General features: G+C 38.0%; 1 protein-coding gene and 1 non-coding gene across 37 annotated transcripts in view; one reads left to right on the forward strand and one right to left on the reverse strand.

Moving 5' to 3' along the window:
• Positions 1-23,082, reverse strand: part of MRTFB (myocardin related transcription factor B) — a 351,684-nt gene that overhangs the window by 40,549 nt on the left and 288,053 nt on the right. For all 36 annotated transcript variants that reach the window (XR_013524638.1, XR_013524632.1, XR_013524635.1 and 33 more), the window contains 5 exons: positions 15,625-15,690; positions 13,554-13,609; positions 12,413-12,488; positions 8,426-8,587; positions 7,099-7,277 (listed from right to left, as the gene is read on the reverse strand). Coding sequence is in view for 29 of the 36 variants with exons in the window: in XM_078344730.1 (XP_078200856.1) it covers positions 7,099-7,277; positions 8,426-8,587; positions 12,413-12,488; positions 13,554-13,609; positions 15,625-15,690 (539 nt within the window). In the remaining 7 variants the exon portion in view is untranslated. The remainder of the gene's footprint in view (positions 1-7,098; positions 7,278-8,425; positions 8,588-12,412; positions 12,489-13,553; positions 13,610-15,624; positions 15,691-23,082) is intronic.
• On the forward strand, positions 22,768-22,829 carry LOC118146555 (U7 small nuclear RNA). The gene has a single exon (XR_004732411.1). It is a non-coding gene; the product is annotated as a U7 small nuclear RNA (small nuclear RNA).

Consider the following 23,082-nt stretch of genomic DNA (forward strand, 5'->3'; position numbering starts at 1 on the left):
TTTGGCTTCTCAGCTTCTTTGGCTTTTGGGGGTAGATTTGTATTTGCTTGTTCACAGATTCTACAGGCTTTTTGTTTGTTTCCATAGGAATTACAAATAACATCTTAGAATTATGACATTCCATCTTAGGTTGATAACAACTTCATTCCCATACAAAAATGCTACTTCTTTACAGCCTCACCCTCTCTACGTTACTGATATCATTCACAAACTACATCGTTATATACCGTGTGGCCATTAACATAGATTTGTAATTTTTAATGAATGTGTCTTTTAAATCTTGTAGGAAAAAAAGTAGAATTACCAACCAAAATTATAATAATACTGTTTTTATATTTGTCCATGTATTATCTTTCTCAGATAACTTTATACTTTCATAGGGCTTTAAGTTACTATCTAGCATCCCTAATCATTTCAGATTGAAGGATTCCTTTTAGCATTTCTTATAGGGCAATTCTAGTGGTAATAAACTCCCTCAGCTTTTGTTTGTCTGGGAATGTTTTAATTTCTCCATTATTTTTGAAGACAGTTTTGCTGGATATACAGTTTTCAGTTAACGGTTTTCTTCTTTCCTCATTTTAAATATATTATCCCACTGCCTTCTGGTTTGCAAGGTTTCTACTGAGAAATCCACTGATAGTCTTATTGAGGATTCCTTGTGTGTGGCCAGTTACTTTTCTCTTGCTGCTTTTAAGGTTCTCTTATTTGACTTCAGACAGGTGAATATAATGTGTATTGTTGCAGGTCTCTTTGAGTTTATCTTCTTTGGAGTTTTTTGAATTTCTTGTACAGGCATTTTGGTCAACAACAGACTGCACATATGAAGATTATAATGGAGCTGCTCTATATGGGTGTAGTATTTTAAAAAAAACCATTTTCACTGTAAAGGTACACTGTAGTAGGTATAGTATAGGCTATATCATCTAGGTTTGTGTAAGTATACTCTATGATATTTCACAACTACAAAACTGTCTAACAGTGCTGATATGGTTTGGCTTATGACCAAATCTCATGTTGAATTGTAATCCTCAAGTGCAGGATGAGCAGCCTGGTGGGAGGTGATTGAATCATGGGCGCAGACCTCTCCCTTGCTGTTTTCATGACAGTGAATAATTTTTCACGAGATCTGGTTGTCTGAAAGTGTGTAGCACTTCCCCCTGTGCGCTCTTGCTCTCTCCTGCCATCATGTGAAGACATGCTTGCTGCCCCTTCACCCCTCTACTGTGACTGAAATTTTCCTGAGCCTCCCAAGCCATGCCTCCTGTATAGCCTGTGGAACTGTGAGTCAATGAAACCTCTTTTCTTCATAAACTGCCTAGTCTCAGTTCTTTATAGTGGTGTGAGAACGACTACAAATGCTTTGCTGAGAATGTATCCTTGTTATTAAGTAAAGCATGACTATACTTGCATATCCATGTATTTCCTTATGTTTGTGAAGTTTTGGGCCATTCTTTCTTTTCTTTTTTTTTTTTTTTTTTTTGAGACGGAGTTTCACTTTTGTTGCCCAGGCTGGAGTGCAATGGTGCATTCTCGGCTCACTGCAACCTCCGCCTTCTGGGTTCAAACGATTCTCCTGTCTCAGCTTCCCACGTAGCTGGGATGACAGGCATGTGCCACCATGTCTGGCTAATTTTTTTTTTTTTATTTAGTAGAGACAGGGTTTCACCATGTTTGCCAAGATGGTCTCGATCTCTTGACCTCGTGATCCACCTGCCTCGGCCTCCCAAAGTGCTGGGATTACATGTGTGAGCCACCGTGCCTGGCCCCATTATCTCTTTAATTAATCTCTGCCCCTTTCTCTCTCCTTCTAGCTCTCATAATAAATACATTGATCTGCTTTATGGTGTCCCATAATTCTCTTAGTCTCTGTTCATTTTTCTTTATTCTTTTTTCCTTTCGTCTTCAGACTCAGTTTCAAATAATCTGTCTTCACATTTGCAGATTCTTTCTTCTGCTTGAGTGTGTTGTCCAAGCCCTCTAGTGAAGTTTTCAATTCAGTTATATTTTCGATTATAGAATTTGAGTTTTAAAACTAATTTCTACCACATTCTCAGTTTGTTCATATATAGTTTGCCTAATTTCCTCTAGTTTGTTGTCCATGTTTTCTTTTAGTATTGGGTATATTTAATATAATTATTTTAAAGTCTTTGTCTAGTAAGGCAGATATGTGTGTTTCTTCTAGGATAGTTTCTGGAGATTAATTTTGTTCCCTGAATGGTCATATTTTTTTCTTTGTATCTTTTTTTTTTGCGGGGAGGGATGTGTGTGCAGGGTTTCGCTCTGTTATCCAGGCGATACAGTGATGTGATCCTGGTTCACTGCAACCTCTGATCCCCTGGCTCAGGTGATCCTCCCACCTCAGACTCCCAAGCAGCTGGGACCACAGGTGTGCACTACCACACCCAGCGATTTTAAAAATATTTTTAGTAGAGATGGGGTCTTACCACGTTGCCCTGGCCAGTCTTGAACTGAGCTCAGGCAATCTACTCACCTTGGCCTCCCAAACTGCTGGGATTACAGGTATGAGACACTGCACCTGGCTTTTTTTTTTTTTTTTTTTTTTAAATAAATGGGATTTTGCTGTTGTCCAAACAGGACTTGAACTGTTGGGCTTAAGTAATCCCCCTGCCTCAGCTTCCCAAGTAAGCCAGGATTACAGGTGTGTGCTACCATGCCTGGCTTCTTTGTATCTTTTGTTGAAAATTGGGAATGTGAAAAAATAGCCACCTCTCCCTATTTCTAGTGTTCTTATTTCTCCGCAGGCTCAGCAGTATCTGTTGTTTCTTTTCTTGACTTTTTAATAATTATTCTCATGGCATGAGATGCTATCTTACTGTGTTTTTGATTTGCACTTCTCTAATGATCCGTGATGTTCAAGGTCTGGCTATGTTGCTCAAGCTGGTCTTGAACTCCTGGGGTCATGTGATCTTCCCACTTCAGCCTCTCAACGTGCTGAAATTACAAGCCTGAGTCACTGCCCCCTGTCTAGATCAGGCATGAATAAAAAAACAGGGAAATCAGAAAAATGTGTTTAAGTCAGGGGTGTCCAATCTTTTGGCTTCCCTGGGCCATACTTGAAGAAGAACTGTGTTGGGTCACATATAAAATATATTAACATTAATGATAGATGGTGACCTAAAAGAAAACACTAAGAAACCTCATAATATGTTAACACAGATTATGAATTTGTGTTGGGCCACATTCAAAGCTGTCCTGGGCCACATGCATCCTGTGGGCTGTAGGTTGGACAGCTTAGTTTAAGCCATAGGATTAAACATGCAGCACAAAATGAGTATTAAATACATGAAAAAATCTGGCTCAGGCACACAAGAAGAAAAGTGAAATCTATGGTAGAGATTTCTCTCAAAAGTATGACTGTGGACCTCTATTACCTGCCTGTGACCAGTCAGGAAGTCACATATAAATTTGATATTACCCACCACTTGTACTTTACAAGAGGATTAGTCCATATGCATTGAAAATTAAATGGGTAGGGCATGGCAGTGGCTCACACCTGTAATCCCAGCACTTGGGGAGGCAGAGGTGGGCGGATCACCTGAGGTGAGGAGTTCAAGACAGCCTGGCCAACATGGTGAAGCCCTGGCTCTACAAAAATACAAAAAATTAGCTGGGCATGATGTCGGGTACCTGTAATTCCACCTACTTGGGAGGCTGAGGTGGGAGAATTGCTTCACCTAGGAGGCAGAGATTATAGTGAACCAAGTTTGTGCCAGACTGGGCGACAGAGTGAGACTCCTTCTCAAAAAAAAAAAAAAAAAAAAAAAAAAAAATTACCTATCTAAAAAAAAAAACCAAGCTAGTTCTTCACTACAGCCAAATAGGGGAGTGATCAACAGCAATGAAATTTGATATCAAACTCTTAAAACAAGTTATTTTTAAGATTAAAAACTAAGAATCTCAAAGAACCCCTGAAAGACAAGACATGTATGTTGCTCTTTTATGATCTTTTCTTTACAAGAGCATTTTAATAAACTGTGTCACAAGTCATCTTTGTGGCAGTGGTAATGATGGTAATTCTAAATCAGGAAAAAATAAGACTGCAGAGAGAGTCTCCAAGATTCCGTCAGTATTAAATCAGTAACTACCTGCTGTGTGCTGGAGCCCTGTGCTCAGTATGAGGTTACTAAGACAAATCCTGTCCTCTAGGAACCTGGTCTCTAAGGAGAAGCTATGTGTTAAGATCCTTTCTCCTTGAGCTGTGAATGTGAAAGTAAGCATATTTAGGTAGATACATATATTTTAAATATACTGAGTGAGATGCCTGGACAAATTCTATAACCAAACACTGGATAACAGTGAAAATAAAGTACAGAATTTGCCAAAACAAAACCTATCACCTCTAGATGACACAGAAATCTCAAAGACTTTACAAGCATCATAAAGTTTGCCTCTGTAGTTAATTAAAAAAAATGAAACCAAAATGAAGCATCTACAATGTATTCATAATTCTCTTAAGAATTACCTTTCTTTGACATCAGTGTAGCATAGTTACCAGGGACATGTTTCTTTAGTTACATGAATTAAAGTATAATAAGAATCATTGTCAGATTTTTAACTTATAAATACTAGAATTCTTAATACAAAGGGGTTTTATGAAGGACACAATTTTAAGAGATCTCTAGGCACACAGAACAGAAATCACTGAACAGGCAAAGCTATAGTGGAGCCAACCCTGACTCCAGGTTCTTTTTCTTTAATGTATACATAGGAACTGTGAACATCCTATAACGTGGGTCTTTTCTCATTACCCTAGTTGACAGATAAAATGCCAACTGGTAACAGTCTGCATGTAACAGGCAGAACTGGCAGCAGCACTGAAGGTACTCTAAAAACTAATGCTTAAACTCAGGAGCAACCCAAGGCTTAATGTGTGTTGCACTAACAATAAACAAACCATATTTATTCTTTAGGAAACAGTGCTATTCCTATTTTCCTTGAAGGAATTCTGGAATATCAGCTCACTGGGTAAGAATGCCTCTGGTTAAAGTGTCTCAATTAAAAACTAAGTAGTAACAGCAATACAGAGAAGAGAATTATAATCGTTTATGCAGGTAGAATGGTCATGAAGTTATAAACAATAGATGGCTGTTGTGACACAAATTCTGTATTACTAAGAGTTAAGGCCATGCTAATAGCTGTCTGACACCCTAACCTACTCAAACAGTAGCAGAGAACAAGCAACCCAAATGGATACGTGTTAACTGTTTTTTAGTGGTATCTACTCACATACTTGACATTCTTTTACCAAGTTTTTATTTTTATTTATTTATTTTTTGAGACGGAGTTTCGCTCTTGTTACCCAGGCTGGAGTGCAACGGCGCGATCTCGGCTCACTGCAACCTCTGCCTCCTGGGTTCAGGCAATTCTCCTGCCTCAGCCTCCTGAGTAGCTGGGATTACAGGCGCACGCCACAATGCCCAGCTAATTTTTTTTTTTTTGTATTTTTAGTAGAGGCGGGGTTTCACCATGTTGACCAGGATGGTCTCGATCTGTTGACCTCATGATCCACCCGCCTCGCCTCCCAAAGTGCTGGGATTACAGGCTTGAGCCACCGTGCCCGGCTTACCAAGTTTTTAAAGCTCAAAACCAGGGTACAGCAAATATGTGAGAACGCAGTAAGGTTTAGTCTTCTTTGCTCTTGCTTTCTGCCTGCTCACATCTCAGACCGTGGGCTGGTCACTGACCCTCATCCTTCTTCTAGGCCAGGGTCCAGCACAACTGAGGGGCCACGGTCACCCCTGCCCTGTGAACTTGGAGAGGACAATCTGAACTGCAGCCACTCACACTACCGCTGAGGAGTCGAAGCTATAGACGCTCTACTTTCAAATGGAAGAACAGAAATAAGCTTCCACAAGCACTACGTCAGTCTGCACTCAAGGTACTCAGTTCATTTCAGCGTTTACTAACACCAAGCTTACTGAGCACCTTTTCCGTACTAGGCCCTGTGCTAGATGCTCAAGGTATATGTCCTCTCTCTCTTCCCCTACCTCCCTCTCCAAAGTAGCTCTTGTATTCTAACAGTCTCTCACAGGCTCACATTTTAGCTGCAGGTACAGAGACAAACAAATTAACACATTTCAGATCACGGCAATAAGTGCAATGAAGAATATAATGCTGAAAGACATAGTTCCTAAGAAATCAATGCTCATGAGTGAGAAGAAATGCTGTAAGAAAATGGGCAAATATAATGAGAACACATGGACACAGGGAGGGGAACATCACACACACTGGAGTCTGTTGGGGGGGGTGGGGGCTAGGAGAGGGGTAACATTAGGAGAAATACCTAATGAAGGTGATGGGGGATGGAGGCAGCAAACCACCACGGCATGTGTATACCTATGTAACAGTCCTGCAGGATCTGCACATGTACCCCAGAACTTAAAAAGTATAATAATTTAAAAAAAAAAAAAAATGGGCAAATATTTTTAATCCCCATACTTCTGTGAACCTCAGCTGCCTCTCATATAAGGGTTAAAGCAGATAATTGCTAAATTCCTTTTTGACTCAAAAATTCTGCGGTGCCAGGCTTAGGGATATTTTCTGCTGAACTTGATCATTCCCATTAAGTTGTTCAGTAGTTTTTACTTTAAAATAACACTTAAAATTTCAGTAAGGCAAAAACGCCATAAGCAGAAAAACACAGCAAATGATGTATAGCACAGGAATTCTTATAAAGCCAAAGGAAACATTGACACTCATTAAAAGATAAGAACTGTACATGTCCAATGCAATTACCAATATACATTTCTTGCATTCCTTTGTATTAGATTGTGAGTTCTCAATAAATCTGAAACGTAATAGGTGCTCAATGTATATTTGTTGAACAAAGGAATTCAATTCCATCAATGATCAAAACATTCGACTCTCCAAGATTTCAGGAAATGATATTATCTACTTGTGATAAAGATATGGAAATCTTTATTACGTTCCTGAAGGGCAGTTAAGTGGCTGCCTTATGCCTAGTAAATCAATTTCAATCAAATTCAGAATTTTTTACTTGTGAAAATGTATTACCTTAATATATTAAAAAAACAAGGCAGTTTCTCTATTTAGGGGTCAAAACCAGAAAGATAATACCTGGGCTGGAGTGTTTGTAGTCACAGGAGATGGCGATTCACTAACTTTTGGCTCACTTGGGGATGAGGCTGACCCCTGTGACTCCTGACTTGCAGGCTGGTCCGGAGACAAAGCATCACTGCTGTCTTCGTCAAATGAGAAATCGCCCTGAGTGTGGGGATATTCCTCCTTCCCAACGCCTAAAAAAAGAAATGATTTTTGACTTATGTTGGCTTTGGAATACCGAGCTTAATGTGAAGGAGGAAAAGATTTTCCTATGGAAATTTATGAAGCGGCTTTAAAAAAAAGTCAAACCGATGTACTTTCCACAGTGCAAGAACACACCACTACCCATGATGCATTCTCGGGTAGAAAAGAAATAAAAATCAAACCTGCATTAGATTAAGACTTGGGGTCCAACCACCAGTTACAGGAAGTACTAGTGCCAGTAATCTTAATAACACCTGGGGATACAAATGGAATCCAGTAAAATCCAGAATGTGGGACATGCTAGAGGATAAAACAAGTCTGTTTTGTCAATAAATAAGTAGTAAGAAAAAAAAAAAAGATCCACCCAATACATTAAGATTTAAGAGACATATCAGTCAGAGGCAGCGTGTGGACCTTGTTTGGATCCTGAGGGGAAATCCAACTGTTAAAAGACAAGAGACAAGGGGGAAAATGGGGACATGACTGGGTGTATGTTGATAAGTTCCCACTTTAGGGAGCAACTCAGCTACACTGACATCTCACTTTTTTTTTTCTGCTAAAGCTTATACCAGAAACAAAAAGGGAAACATTAGTAACTGTGATAAGACCAGGATAAAACAGATACTACCCATTCTGTACTCATGTGCTATTCACCTTCCTGAACTAACACTGAACATGCTATTTATCTTTCCTAGAAGTAGATAAAATAATGAAAAGTTAGTAAACCACAGAATCTAAACGTAAGTTTAACTTAGAAACGGTTAGTTTTCATCATTCCTAAAGACTTCATATTTTGTACTGGTATGTGTTTAAAGCTCAGGCAATTTGTAGTCATGAATTCTGAGCAGTACAATCAACCATGATTCCACGCAGTCCTCAAGAGACGAACCCCAAAAGGTGAGATGAAATCAGAAAGTAATAATTAAACCTCAGACCTAACAAGGGAATCTGTTAACTGGCAGCAGATGCTAGTCTTACAATACATAATGAAATGATAGTACCATGAATCACTGTGTTAATTTCTAATTACCCCAAAATAATACTCACAATTGGTGCTAGCCTTTAAATTACATTTGTTTTATCTAAAACTTCCAAGTGTCTCTTTCTCCCCACAAATAGTAAATTTTTAGAGTCTTGCCTATAATTGCTTCTTTAACACTGGAGTCTACAGGAAGGATGTTTTTCTCTACCAGCTCCATAGGACCAGGTCTTTGAGCAATCTTTTCATTCAGATCATCTGCTAGTCGAGCTCTTTTCAACTTCATCTGAGTAGCCTGCAGCGATGGCTCTGCAAATGTTTCTAAAAGAGGAAACAGTTTTAACCATTATTTGAATTACTTTTTCTATTCCATAACGTTATTTCAGGCCAACTAACTGAATTTAAACTGATTTAGACATATTTTCGTGTTCTCAATGTATTTATGGAAGGAGAAAATGACTGTTTAAGAATGCTTCCAGTATGCCTTTTGTATTTTTTAGTCCTGGATAGCTTTACTTTGTCTATATAATTTGGATGCCCACAAACTCAAACTAACAAGTCCTTAAACTAAAAATGGGGTGCTGCTAATGTTTATTTATGGTAGGAGGATCAAATTCACTTTTATTAGGTATTGGGGATCCAGAGAATGAGCAAGACAGATGTGGCCCATGGCTCAAGAATTTGACAGTCCTGGATTTGGCATCTTTGGAAAGTCAATTCTTAGAAGGGAGACACACTGCCTCTTAGGGTTATAAGCTTCTCTGCAGAGGTCAGTGGGAAGAGCTATCATTCATGTTGATCCCTCTGTGTCTCGGCTGGTCATCATAATTTACAATTTGGGGCCAGGTGCAATAGCTCACGCCTGTAATCCCAGCACTTTGGGAGGCCGAGGTGGGCGGATCACGAGGTCAAGAGATCTAGAACATCCTGACCAATCTGGTGAAACCCCTTCTCTACTAAAAAAAACACGAAAATTAGCTGGCTATGGTGGCATGTGCCTTTAGTCCCAGCTACTAGGGAGGCTGAGGCAGGAGAATTGCTTGAACCTGGAAAGCAGAAATTGCGATGAGCTGAGACTGCACCACTACACTCCAGCCTAGTGACACAGCAAGGCTCCGTCTCAAAAAAAATAATTGGGTTTATTTCTAAATGTATATCTTTGTGTCAGAACATTCAACTATAATATACAATAATTAATGGTTGTATAGAGGCATCAACTCATCTACCTACAAATGCATGAAATTGGTACAACCAATCAACCAAATGTAAAACTATTATAAATACCATAATTCAAACCATCTGCTTCTTTCTGTCAATACTTGTATTTCTGGTAACTCTCGTTAATGTTTTTCCATTGTTCTAAAAAATATTTATAAATGATGAAAAATAATGATGTGTGTCCCAAAATTCTGAGTTGAAAGTTGCTTGCCTCTTAAGTTATACTACAGAAGGTCTTTTAATGAAACTCCCCATAAGTTGGCTTAAGATGAATTGATATTCTTTATTCTGTAGGTATTAATAGAATGTTCTGGCTGAAGCCCAAGGCTGACTGAAAGCACATGGCTAGGAGGTTACCCTGAAGCACATACGTGCAGCTTCTCTATCCACCAGCTGAGCTGCATGCGTGCCAAAAGTGAGCACTGAGTGTCCAGAAAATGATTCATATCTTTTATGACGACTACTGTCAATATATACTTAACTAAATGTCATGAGAAAATGATAAACTTCAAAAGTAAAATGATTATTTCTTGAAAACTTAAATGCTTTGGGAAAATTTGATAAAGGTGAGTCATTAAAAAAAAATCACTGTCAAATCTGGGCAATTAACTGTAAGAAATTTGGGGAAAAGTTTGTAAAATCTAGGATTTTACAGCTCAGATTGTTTTTTAAGTGTCTTTATTTCTGTTGTACCATACATGGAAACTGTAGGTGCCATACACTGTCTGTGCTTTATGCAGTGAAGATGATGTGAACTCCATTCACTGAAATTTTACCCAAAGAGGAGGCCCTAGCACAAGGTTGGAATATTGTAAATAAAGGTAGATTTCTACAAGTTAAAATAAAATGTATGTCCATCTCATTTTCATTATTTTCCCATACAACCAACTGTAGCCCCAATCTTCTGAGATAAAACAATTAACCATGTAAGATGATAGTTGGGAAGAATTGGACAGTAAGAATCACTCCTAGGTTGGTATTTCAATGCTTCTGGTTAAGATCTAGGTAGGACAGACTCTTTCTCCTCTCTTCCATTACCATCACCTGAGTGATAGCAATATATATGGAAAGAAAATATTCCGAAGTAAGTAAGTAGAGCCTGCCATTTTGGTATGTTTCTGTTACTGGTCTTATTACCTATATCTCCATGACTGAGGCTAAAGTCTAGCTGCTGAACTTCAGGAAGTAATTTAGACTCTTGCCTGCCAAATATCCAATCAAATCAAAATCGGGTTAATGTTAACATACAGTTAGGAGTGGTGGTGGTTTTATGATCCTTAAAAAAATAAAATGACATTCTTATTTCAGAAATCCCAACTTGAGAACAGATGTCTCAAAAACATCATTTGATTCATTGATAAAAACAGTGGATAGTATTTCTTTTGAGACTTGAATGTACTTTCCTTGATTTTAATTGTGGTTAATAAAGCTTGTTACAGTTGGAAGGCAAACTGAAAACAGATAGCATATTGTCACTACAAAAATGTCCCTTATAGGTCAAGATGTTTTCTGGCAAAGAAGCAACCACTTACTTGGCTACTTATCAGTAAACTTGCTTCTTTGAAAATTCACTTATCCCTGACCGGTAGCTGCTCTACCCTACTACTGGAGTTCTGGAAAAGCCTTTTTAGTCCAGCGGACTTCTGAGAACACAACCCAAAGTAGAGAAAGGGACATACCTCTCACCTCCTGCCCCTGGAATGAGGAGGACAGCCATAAAATAAAATTCTTTACAAAGAAGAGCCCCTACTTGGGGTTGTAGAGACCACCTTGATGCCTGGAACTTCTTTACCACATCCTTAATACTGTGAGTTTTTTTTCTATCATCGCAGCCTGTTAACTTCCCATGGAGTTCTTCTCACTATCTGTAATTCACTTGTTTTGCTTGTTTGTTTATCTGTCTCTGCTACCAGACTGCAAGCTCTGTGAAGTCAGGCACCCAGCTTTCTTGCTTACTTGTTGGGTCCCTGGGGTCTAGCACACTGGCCAATGAAGGAACACCTCTAATAATGGTAGCCATATCACCTGCTGAAGATTTCATTTCTGGACATGTCTGACCTTTAGGATATTTTTTCTTATGTTGAGCTACAATCTAATACTTTGTAATCAATCTAACTCACTCTAATCCTATCATTAGACCCAGAGAACAAACTTTCCTTCTACCTGAAGATTGTCTCTCAATTTTAGAGAAGTTTTCAGATTCTTTATCTTCTCAAGACTTAACACACCCAAGACTACCACAGAATCCTAGTCTTAATAAATTCGTTGAAGAAGCAAAACAATGGAAGAAAGTGTAACTTGGGAGTTTACAGTGGAGGTATAAGCTTTTGAGAATACTTTGCCTTTAGAGAGAATAACATCCTGGCCTGACCCATGTGTTAACCAAAAATGGAACGGAACTGTCCTTACCAGCCTTTAAGTGATGAGGCTACACAACTGAGATAATTTGGTGGAGGTGAGTGAAAGGTGCTAATGGTTAGCTCAAGGTGACTTGTTGTGGGTAAGTGGCAATGAAGAAAAAATGTAGGGGTGGGCACTGTACCAGGTAGACACAGACAACGTCCAAGCAGTTGAACATCTAGGGTTGGACTTTACTGCATTCTGTATGACTTAAGGGGGTACATTTCCCTCACTGATAAATCCTCTGGACCCCAATTTTTAAATTTTTTATTGAACAGTATGGTAGCGGTATCTGTGGTACCAGCTGGTGTGGAAGTGTTAGTCCACTACTTGGTTATGTGAAGAATCACACCTTCCCCGTATATCTAACATAATGTTTTAGCTTTGGGTTTTCATGTTGCTACCCAATTTGGAGGATGTAAGGTTGTAGAGTAAAAAGTTATTAAAATGGAAATAAAGAGAAATGGTGGAATTCTCACTTCTTTTCCTGAAAAAATACATCAAATTAAGAATAAATAAATCCTTTACCTTCTAAAATGTGCATCCTGACAAGTTCAGAACGATCTGGTCGACTCCGAATCTTGTGTTTCAAAAAATTTTCGGTCTTTAAAAAGAAAAAAAGAAAGTCTTACCATAAGTTATTTATTATGCATTGTGGTTTTAAATAAGGTACTCCATTTAAATAAACCATATACCCTTTTGGTCACGTGTTTGAGAGGAAGAGTAGAAATTAGTGCTTTAGGAAAACTATTATTTAATACATGCTTTAAATTGTAGGCTTCGAAAGTGTACAGGGACGTGCAGAGTATGTTGGTGTAAACTAAGCACTTTATAAACTTTGAAAACTTGTCAATATTGAAAGGTCATCTTTTGAAGATAATTAAAAAAAATTTTTTTAATAAACATAGCATTTAAATCACTTAAATATCTAAAATCAATAAAATCTATACTTCAGGTCCAGTAAAAATCCACCTAGATAACAAATTTCCTAAAAATCCTAATGTGTTTTCTTTGATAAGCTCATATTTTCTTAATTAGAAATGTATTCAACTCTTAAGAAAGCCTTAATATGGGTTTTAAAAGAGTAAGACATAATTACAGCCTTCTAGAAAAATTCTTAAGAAAATTTTGGAGTATTCTTATTTTCATGTTGCATGATAGAAATTTTCTCCAAAACAGAATGAATATTCATAATGGCACTTAAAAAATCTTAAACAATTATCACATGCAAGTATGATGGTGCCGTCTGAAAGAAAGAATAAATGTACAGGTAAAAAAGACCCAGTAGGGAAATCACCTAAGGATCTGGTGTCAGCACATCCTAGACTGTCTCTGTGCAGGGGTAACAAATGACAGAATTACCCCCTCTTATGCCTGTAAAAACTGTTATGCTCTGAGAGCAAGAAAGCAAAGAAGTATGATTTGTCCTTTCTGTACAATACAAGTTACTGGTTTTAAAAGAACAAAATTTGAATGTCATGTATTTTCTTCAAACCTCCAAGATCAAACTATCCCAGAGTAAATATTCTCTAGGCCATGTATCCTGAAAATACACTATTTTTTCCTCTATTGACATATTTAGGAGTAAGACTGCTACTTGTACACAGGTATTTTAGAATAGGGGAGAGAAGGAGAGAGAAGTAGAGCATTTTAAAGTGAAATGTCTTACTCTGGCTCGTTCCAAGCTTTTTATCTGTTCATGGAATGCCGCTGGGCTCTTCAAAGCTGTGAGAAGAAAAGAAATTATTTCCACAGTATAAATAGAATTCATACTTCAGTCCAATGTTATATCATGTTGATAATCCTATTAATAAATCACATCTACAGTTCCATTAGGAGACCCACAAAATTTGAAATCATAAATGTTACAGGATAAAAAAAATTATGTATTTCATACAGCAAGTAGACATTTAAAACATGGTTGTATACAAATGACAATGAAAATATCAGCTCAGACTAGTTCTGACCACTCATAGCACAACTTCATTGCTGAGGGGACTGTCTGACTCCTTGATGAGTCTTTGCTCTTAATGGTCATATAAGCTATAGAAAAAGCCCCTATGTCCTTGGGAGTGACGTAACCTTGAACACGGACAGGGACACACTGCACTTTGTGTCCAACAGAGCTGAGGTATCATTTATTCAGAACCCATAATAGGCTCTGTGCTTAACCATGGCTATGTTGAGGTGGTCTCACGATAACCTTGCCAAGATAGGTATAAGTCCCAGTACAGGTGAAAGGCTTAAAGAGGTTAAGTGAATTCTTGAAGCCATATAACTAGATGGTGGTCAAAGTGATATTTAAATCTAGATTTTTGAATTTGAAGGGTTCATGCTCTTTCTACTATACCCCAGGGCAACTCACTGTAAAGACACAGTGACTCCTTAATATGCTAACTGCTGGTAAATCAAATACTCTGTGGCATCCTAGTGTGAGGGTAAGCAGTGCTTACCCAATCGTCACCTACAACAGTTTTCCTATCAATTACCTTTGCAAACTCTTATCTGTGTATGTCCACCATTTCCCGGTACCACCCTGCACTTACAAGCATGGGCAGTCAGATAAGTGAATGGGACAGAGGACTAGGATTCCTTGGCTGTCACCTCCAAGACTTGACCAATCTGCTTTTACAGCATTATTTTCAGCTCTGGCGAATGAAGCACCACAGAAACTCCCAGGAGCCCAGTCCAATCAGGTCTGGCTAGGGACCGGCCCCCAAAAGCAGATTAGAGCTGGCCTAGTAATGGTGTCTTAAAAATCATAATTTGATCCTCTTTGATTGATTGGTTCATAGTCAGGAATGTGGTAGTGGAGAAATCTGGCAGATTATCAAAGCACCTTTTGACTATCATAATGCTAGATTGAAAATATTTAGATTCTCAGTAGTCCAGAAAAAGTTTTACTGGGAAAAACAGCTACTAAAGAGAAAAATCATACCTTACCATAAACCAAGAAACAGCTTATCATAGCCATGATTCAGAAGACTGAAAAGCATAAGTTGATTTTGTAATTTCTTTCTAGTGTTTTAAAACGGAGTAAGTTACCTCTTGGAAAGGTCAATTTTTATACAAAATCCGGATACACAGTCCTAACAGCCAACACCAAACAACCACTCCTTCCCACTAAAATATAAAACCGCTTCCAAACTTGGTGATTAAAGGTAAAGAAAACAACTAGGACAAATATTCTAAAATTAATCAACTCTAAAAAATTTCTTAAAGGAACAAACCCTAGGGCTACTAGGGAAATAATCTGTACTTGAGCCAAAAATATTATAAATGGAATGTTTATCAGTCCTGATACATTTAATTACTGTATATAGACCATAGTGTAGCACCAAAAATAATTACTTGGAATTAAATAAGTCTAAGAGAAGATTGTAAATTAATTTAACGTTTTTTGGCAAGTCTAATGAATTACAAATCCATTAGTATAGTCGTTAGTCGTTTGAAAACTAAAACATTAAAGTTTAAAGAAAGAATGAATGTTAGCCTAATTACAGCATAAGGATGTTCTCTGTGTAATATAAAATTCAAGTCCATCTTTTAAACTGTATCTGGTTTTTAAAATGTATTCTAAACGATTCACTTAGGTGCCTGATTTTTCCTTAGAAATCCACTTGGTAATTGTTTGTTGATTAAATGGATACAACTGAAAGCAGAGCAAAATGCAGGCTCTTCTTGGACATGCCTGTCATGTTCTGTCATGTTAGGGATGGCTGTAAGGCTGTAAATCTTACGTGGCATGATGCCCTGGTCCACGAGTTGTTCTCTCGTCCTCCTTTGTTGCAGCCTCAGCTGGAGCACTGTGAAAAGGAAATAATCACCATTGGAGTTAATTGGCAACTGTGGGATACAATTATTGTGATTTCAGAGGAGATACAATTAAGTTTTATCAAGCATCTTCTATTTCACAATTAAACAAGAAGGATAGTACCTGGCACCATGTAACCTGTTAAAGGAAAATTATTTTGTAATTTCTACCTGTTTAGTGAACACTAAAGTTTACACAGAATAAATTTTTTGTTTAGTTAATCCTAATTTGATCACCAAAGCTATGTATTTCTTATTTAAAACATTCATAATACTCAAGATAATAAAAATAGTTGGCTTATATATTAAGATATGCTAATATCTCTAATTCATAGAAATAGAAATGTGAGATTCTTTGACCCACCTTAATTTTTTTTAGAGCAAATTAATAGCAAAAATGTATTCTAAGGAAAGACTGACTATAAATAGCTTTAATGAGGGCTGTTTGCGTAATGAAAATTAGACCTACTATGACATACTCCTAATGACCCAAAGGGAAATTTCTAAATTAGGGACTGAAAGTTTAGTAATCTTTGCACAAACATAATACCATATCTCATTTTATATGTTCTAAGAAATTCACAAATCAGTTGACACCTTATTACTTTAATAAAAGAGTAAATTATTAGAACTGGCAGAGAACAAGACATACATCATGAAATGCAGGCATCCAGTTTGCCAAATTTAATCAAAAATTAATTTTTTTCCTAGATTTCTCAAGCAGATTCCTTTTATAAGCATCTACATGGTTTTATCTGGAAAATGAGACTATTTCAAAATAAAGGGAATACAGGAGGTGACTCTGAAAAATATTTTTCTTGCTTTGTTTTACATTCAAACCAAGTTTCCATTGTGATTTTAACTTGCCATTTTGATTTTTGTTTCAAACCATGGATGAAAACCAAGATTAGAATGAAGAGGCTGCTTAAGGGTTGTCAATATGCTAAAAAAAAAATTTACCTACGTGTGTTTCTTAAATGGTGGGAAGAGAAGACAGAATTTTTTTTTTTTAAATTATACTTTAAGTCCTGGGGTACATGTGCAGAACATGCAGCTTTGTTACATAGGTATACACATGCCACAGTGGTTTGCTACATCCATCACCTTGTCATCTATATTAGGTATTTTTCCTAATGCTATCCCTCCCCTAGCTCCCCTCCTACCCCCAACAGGCCCCAGTATGTGATGTTCCCCTCCCTGTGTCCATGTGTTCTCAATGGTCAACACCCACTTATGAGTGAGAACATCTGGTGTTTGGTTTTCTGTTCTTGTGTCAGTTTGCTGAGAATGATGGTTTCCAGCTTTATCCATGTCCCTGCCAAGGTCATGAACTCATCCTTTTTTATGGCTGTATAGTATTCCATGGTGTATATGTGCCACATTTTCTTTAGCCAGTCTATCATTGATGGGCATTTGGGTTGGTTCCAAGTCTTTGCTATGGTGAACGTTGCTGCAATAAACATATGTGTACATGTGTCTTTATAACAGAATGATTTAATCCTTTGGGTATATACCCAGTACTGGGATTGCTGGGTCAAATGGTATTTCTATTTCTAGATCCTTGAGGAATCGCCACACTGAGAAGACAGAATTTTCTGGTGAGTGGTGATGGCTGGAATGAGAGGTTCAAATGCAATGCACATGGTGTCTCCTCCTTGCAATAATAAAACCTCAAGGCCTGCACACACAGACACATGGACCCCATCCCTTGTTTTTCAGTTGGTCTTGTGCTGACTGCAAAGCAGAGGAGTCTTAGGTAAACTTCAGAAAGAATCTAAGCTGTAACATGGCTTTTAAAAATATTTTATCATTGTTAGATACGAATGTCATCATCTATTAGATACAGAAATAGCTTTCAGTTTTTGTTTGGTTTGAGGCCATAGGATAACAAAGCTTCACTGATACCCCACACTTAAAACTGAAACAACTGTCAAAATTCTGCAACATAAAGCAAAAGAAATAACGTTTCCTAAAAAAAGATATGCACATTCCTGACATTAAGATGTTCTGTGATACTTTAAATCAATTGTGCTCTAACTCAAAGATCTTTTCCCTAAGTTGATTGAGGATAGTATGTTCCCAATGTACTAGGAACAAAATAACCAAGGAGCTGACCTGTGCGTCTTACAACATTCAGAGACCTGCATACTCTAACATTCTTTTAGGAATGCTAGTCTGTATTTAAGATAGTCATATTCCAGAAACAGAATCTCAAGAAAAAGACAACTGAAAGCACAAAATGGTTGGAACAGTTCTCTAGTTCAAAGGCTGATACTTCTGGAACATGATGGTCTATGTCTGTTGGAGAATCTCTAGCAAGAATATCTTTCCTTTCCTCCAAGGGGAACCCTCAAAAGAGTAGAAAAGAGAGAGTAATGAAAACAACACTAGCCCTCTGTTTGGATTAAAACAAACAAAAAAACAAAACAAAATCGCCACACATTTGTGACACAGCTCTATCAGACAAAATACATTTTTTTGGGTGAATGGCAACTTTGAATGATGCATACATTTGCAACAACTTGATCTGCAAACCAACACTGATGACAACAGCTGGTTAGTCTTGGAAGCAACCCCTGATTGTACACTGGTCATCTCAGGTGCCTTCCTTTACCAGAAGAGCAGTCTTGTCAGCTGTATCATCCATGACCAGAAATCACACTTTCAAGCTAACATGGAAAGAGAGGTACCTGCTACTATGAGGGTAACACACAACATGGATGTATGTCACTCTGATCTGTTTCTATTTCCAACACTTCTGACACCAGATGTGTGAGCTTTTCCCTCATACCAACCAATTCTCCAACTCTGGATGCCAACTGGCTGTCCAATGATTCAATTCTGACACTATGTAGTTGGAGTTAGTGTTGGATCCTACAAGTTAAAATGCTCCATCCCAAGAGACTGCCCTCACTTCAGATGCCAATTGTTTGCCCAAGCCCCCAGACTTTTGACCAATGGGTTATAAAGTTAGGGGGTTCTCATAATCCCCTTCCCAGGTTTGATAATTTTCTAGAATAGCTCACAGAACTCAAGAAGGCACTTTACCTACTATTAGTAGTTTATTATAAAAGATACAACTCAGGGACAGCCAAATGGAAAACACAAATAGGGCATGGCATGGGAGAAGCAGTACAGAGCTTCCATGACCTATCTAGGTACATCACCTTTCCTCTGGTCATGCCTTGGTCTTTCTGGCTAGCAGGCCCTATCCAAAAGCTCCCTAAATGCCTTCAATTACCTGTCACCTCAGTAGAATATAAAAACCACTCTCACCACTCTAGAGAGTCCAAATATCTTAGAAAGAAGCTCTTAAGAACTGGGAAATAAGACCAAATGTATAACAAACAATGTTCCTATCACTCAGGACAATCAGGAAAACTTTAGAAGCTTCTGTGCCAGGAACCAGAGACAAAGGCCATATATTCACAATATCATAAACACCAATCACCAATTATTAAAACAAAAAGCCCCCACAAACAATTTGTGTTTTCTATCTCCTTTTCTATGTGGTCAAACAAGCAAACAACCCTACTTGTACTGCTTGAAGGTAGAATAATTTCCCCAATTAAAGCTCTCATTATTGCCTATACAATTTTCCCAAGAAGCAAGAACCTCCCACTACAAGTAGTATTCAAAGCAGCTGTGGTCATCAGCCTCCCCCAGGCATATTCATTTATTTAGAGCATATCTGTTAGGTGTCTGGATACAGCATGGGGTACAAATCCATGGGAAAGAGCAGCAGCAGTAGCTGTGAATGGATCTTTTTAAAGCAAAGACATTAGGAAGAACATGAATGGAAGGGGAGGCAAGTAACTAGCCATTTTGTTAAGTCTGTTGATTACCAGTTTTGGTTTTTTTTTTGGCTTTTATCTGCACCCATAGATGGACAGTACTGGACATATTATATTGAAAATAAAGCACTATGCCCTATCAAGAGATCAGGTACATTGCTACTTTGGGTTAGCATTAAAACACAATTACAGTTTGGGAGGCCGGAACAAGACGGGCAGATCACTTGAGGACCGAAGTTCGAGACCAGCCTGGCCAACATGGTGAAACCCGTCTCTAGTAAAAATACAAAAACTAGCCAGGCAAGGTGGCAGGCGCTGTAATCCCAGATATTCGGAAGGCTAAGGCAGAAGAATCATTTGAAACCAGTGAGCCGAGATCGTGCCACTGCACTCCAGCCTGGGCAATAGACTGAAATTCTGTCTCAAAACAAAACATACAATTATATAATACATTATATACTTTATACATACATATATATGTTTTAATTTTTTTTTTTTTTTTGAGATGTAGTCTCGCTCTGTCACCCAGGCTGCAGTGCAGTGGTGTGATCTCAGCTCACTGCAACCTCTGCCTCCTAAGGTTAAGTGATTCTCCTGCCTTAGGCTCCTGAGTAGCTAAGCTGATAGGCATTCACTACCACACCAGGCTAATTTTTGTATTTTTTAGTAGAGATGGGGTTTCACCATATTGGTCAGGCTGAACTCCTGACCTCAAGTGATCCACCCTCCTTAACCTCCCAAAGTGCTGGGATTACAGGCGTTAGCCACCAAGCCCAGCCACATGTATTACATATTTTATGATAAATTATATATTATTTGTTGATGTCAACTAAAATCAGTCATTCACAACTTGACAAAGGCTATTCTGAGAGCAACTACTACTTATAAAAAGTACTAATCATATAGGTACAGACTCATAATTTTAGAAAATATCAAACTTCCTTTCAGAACTTCTGTTCATCAAATTAGTAACAAAATTGCTGTATAAGTCACAGTAGATACCTGCACCTTAGACGGAGACCATCTAAGGCCAGGAAGAACATGGTTTGAATGATACAGACGCTTAACTGTCATGCAACACAGGAGTAGGGCAGAATGTGCCGGTGCTTACCCAGGACTGAGGAAGGAGTAAGGGACTCTGAAAACAGAGGACTACACTTTTAATGATCAGAGCGGCATTCATGGTTGTGGGATCAGAAATGCTTTATCAAGTTTCCCTGGGACTAAGTTTGGAGACCTTCTTCCTTTTCAGCCTCTGTGCTCACCCTCCGTGTTTATATTTGCATGGAGGGAAAAAAGGCTTAGACCACTGAATGTCACTCAGCCTTGCACAGTTGCCTGACACACTGTGCTTGTGTTGACAAGATTTCATATCTGTAGCCGCAACCAAAGATTAGGCACTGGCCTGGTACTGCTTTTCAGTAGCAGAGGCAGTTTGGCAATGGCCTCATGTGTCAAAACTGTACCGTAGAGCATTCTCCCCTGATGCCTTGTTGAGTGGATGAACTACACTACTGGGTTGACATCATAGCCTTCATCCTCTTGGTAAGTTGAGTCACATTCAGTGACTTCCACAGCCATCTTGCAATTAACTGCATGCAAAGAAAGGATATATATACAAAATATAGAATCCTCAGGGGAATAAACAGTTCAAAACAGTGTGTGTACAACCTTTCAGAAATAAAGGACATAAAGAGAAATAGATTTCGTGTTACAATTGCTCACATTTGAACATTTTCAAAGAATATTATTTTTGAAAAAGGTAAAGATGAAACAATCTAACACATGGTCCTAAGAAGTCCTGAGGTTTAAAATCATGGTTTAAAACAGGGTGTAAACCTGTTTGATTTTATCAAAAAAGGGGGCAGATATTAAAAAAGCATATCTCATACAGGTAGCATTGGATTCTCTGTGCAAAATATTAACCCCAAGTTGAGAATTCTGCAACAGCTCTATATTTCCAGATGACACAGACCACGAGAGGCAGGCAAAGCAACCTCATGGATGGAGAGAGACGAGGTTATAAAGCCATTTATTTATGGCATGTATCCTATCTTTCTTAACTAGCCTGGGTCCCAGGCATTTTTATTAAAAAAATTTTTTCACACATGATAAGAGTCAAGTATGTTCATTACACAAAATATGGAAATAGAAAACAGTAGGATAAAAAAACCTTAAAAAGGCACGGGCATGGGTGGCTCACGCCTGTAATCCCAGCACTTTGGGAGGCTGAGGCAGGTGGATCACTTGAGGTCAGGAGTTCAAGACCAGCCTGACCAACATGGTAAAACCCTGTCCCTACTAAAAATACAAAATTAGCCAGGCATGGTGATGCTTGCCTGTAATCCCTGCGACTCAGGAGGCTGAGGCAGGAGAATCGCTTGAACCCAGGAGGCAGCAGTTGCAGTGAGCCGAGATCGCGCCATTGCACTCTAGCTTCCAGCCTGGGCAACAAATTGCAAAACTGTTCCAAAAAAATAAAAATAAAAAACTGAAGTAAAAAAGAAAATCACCAATAATATCATCATCCAGAGAGACACAACTAGAGTTACCATATGGTATAGTTCCTCTGTCTTTTCTCTCAGCATAAATTTTGGTTCTCTGCTTCTACATATTCCGATCACTCTATAACTACAATGATAAATACTCTCTTTATTTTAGTGGCTAAATAAAATATTCTGGTAGGTGGATATGGCATAGTTTACTAAATAGTCCTTGTTTATCACTTAGATTGTTTCCAATTTTTTTAACTATAAATAATCCTGTGGTGGAATTTTTGTGTATAAAGTGAATTCCTCATGTCCAATTATTCCCTTAATTTGAATTCTTAAAAAGTACTATTCCAATGTAATCTACATAAAGCATGATCATAAAGTAATGAGACTTAAGTTCCTCATGTCTGAACTGTTGTCTTTTGCAACTGTAGTAGACATATGAGAACATGGATACAGATGGCTATCCATTTCATTTAGAGAAAAATATTTAATTATTGGTTTATTATCTTTTATCTCTTAGGGCTAACATTTACTGTTTCCTATTATATTTCAATAAGAAAATGCATATAATTTTGAAATTTTTACTTAGTACTTATTCCTTATCACAACAGATAAAAACAGTATTATGTCAATAGAGGTGTTTTGAATTTGCTCTACTTTTATGCAAGAAAAGTAAAAATTTGATTTTAATCCCATTTCCAAAAAATGAAAGGTAGCATATCCAATGATAAACTGAAAATGTCACTCCCAGCAATATGGCAGTTTAGATATTAAGTATCTTAAGTGTTACAGCTCTTTTAGAATTTGTCTAGCAGGTTTTCCATTAAAAAAAAAAGGATCTTCTTTTAGTTCCTTTCCCCTGCTTCTTAAATGGTTTACAGTACTTTTAGAACAAAATTTTAAGATTAGTTTCCAATATAAAAATACTGTGGGCCAGGTGCGGTGGCTCATGCCTGTAATCCCAGCACTTTGGGAGGTCGAGGCGGGTGGATCACTAGGTTAAGAGATCAAGACCATCCTGGTCAACATGGTGAAACCCCGTCTCTACTAAAAATACAAAAAATTAGCTGGGCATGGTGGTGCGTGCCTGTAATCC

The sequence above is a fragment of the Callithrix jacchus genome, chromosome 12 (genome assembly GCF_049354715.1).
Source record: "Callithrix jacchus isolate 240 chromosome 12, calJac240_pri, whole genome shotgun sequence".
Classification (NCBI taxonomy): Eukaryota; Metazoa; Chordata; class Mammalia; order Primates; family Cebidae; genus Callithrix; species Callithrix jacchus.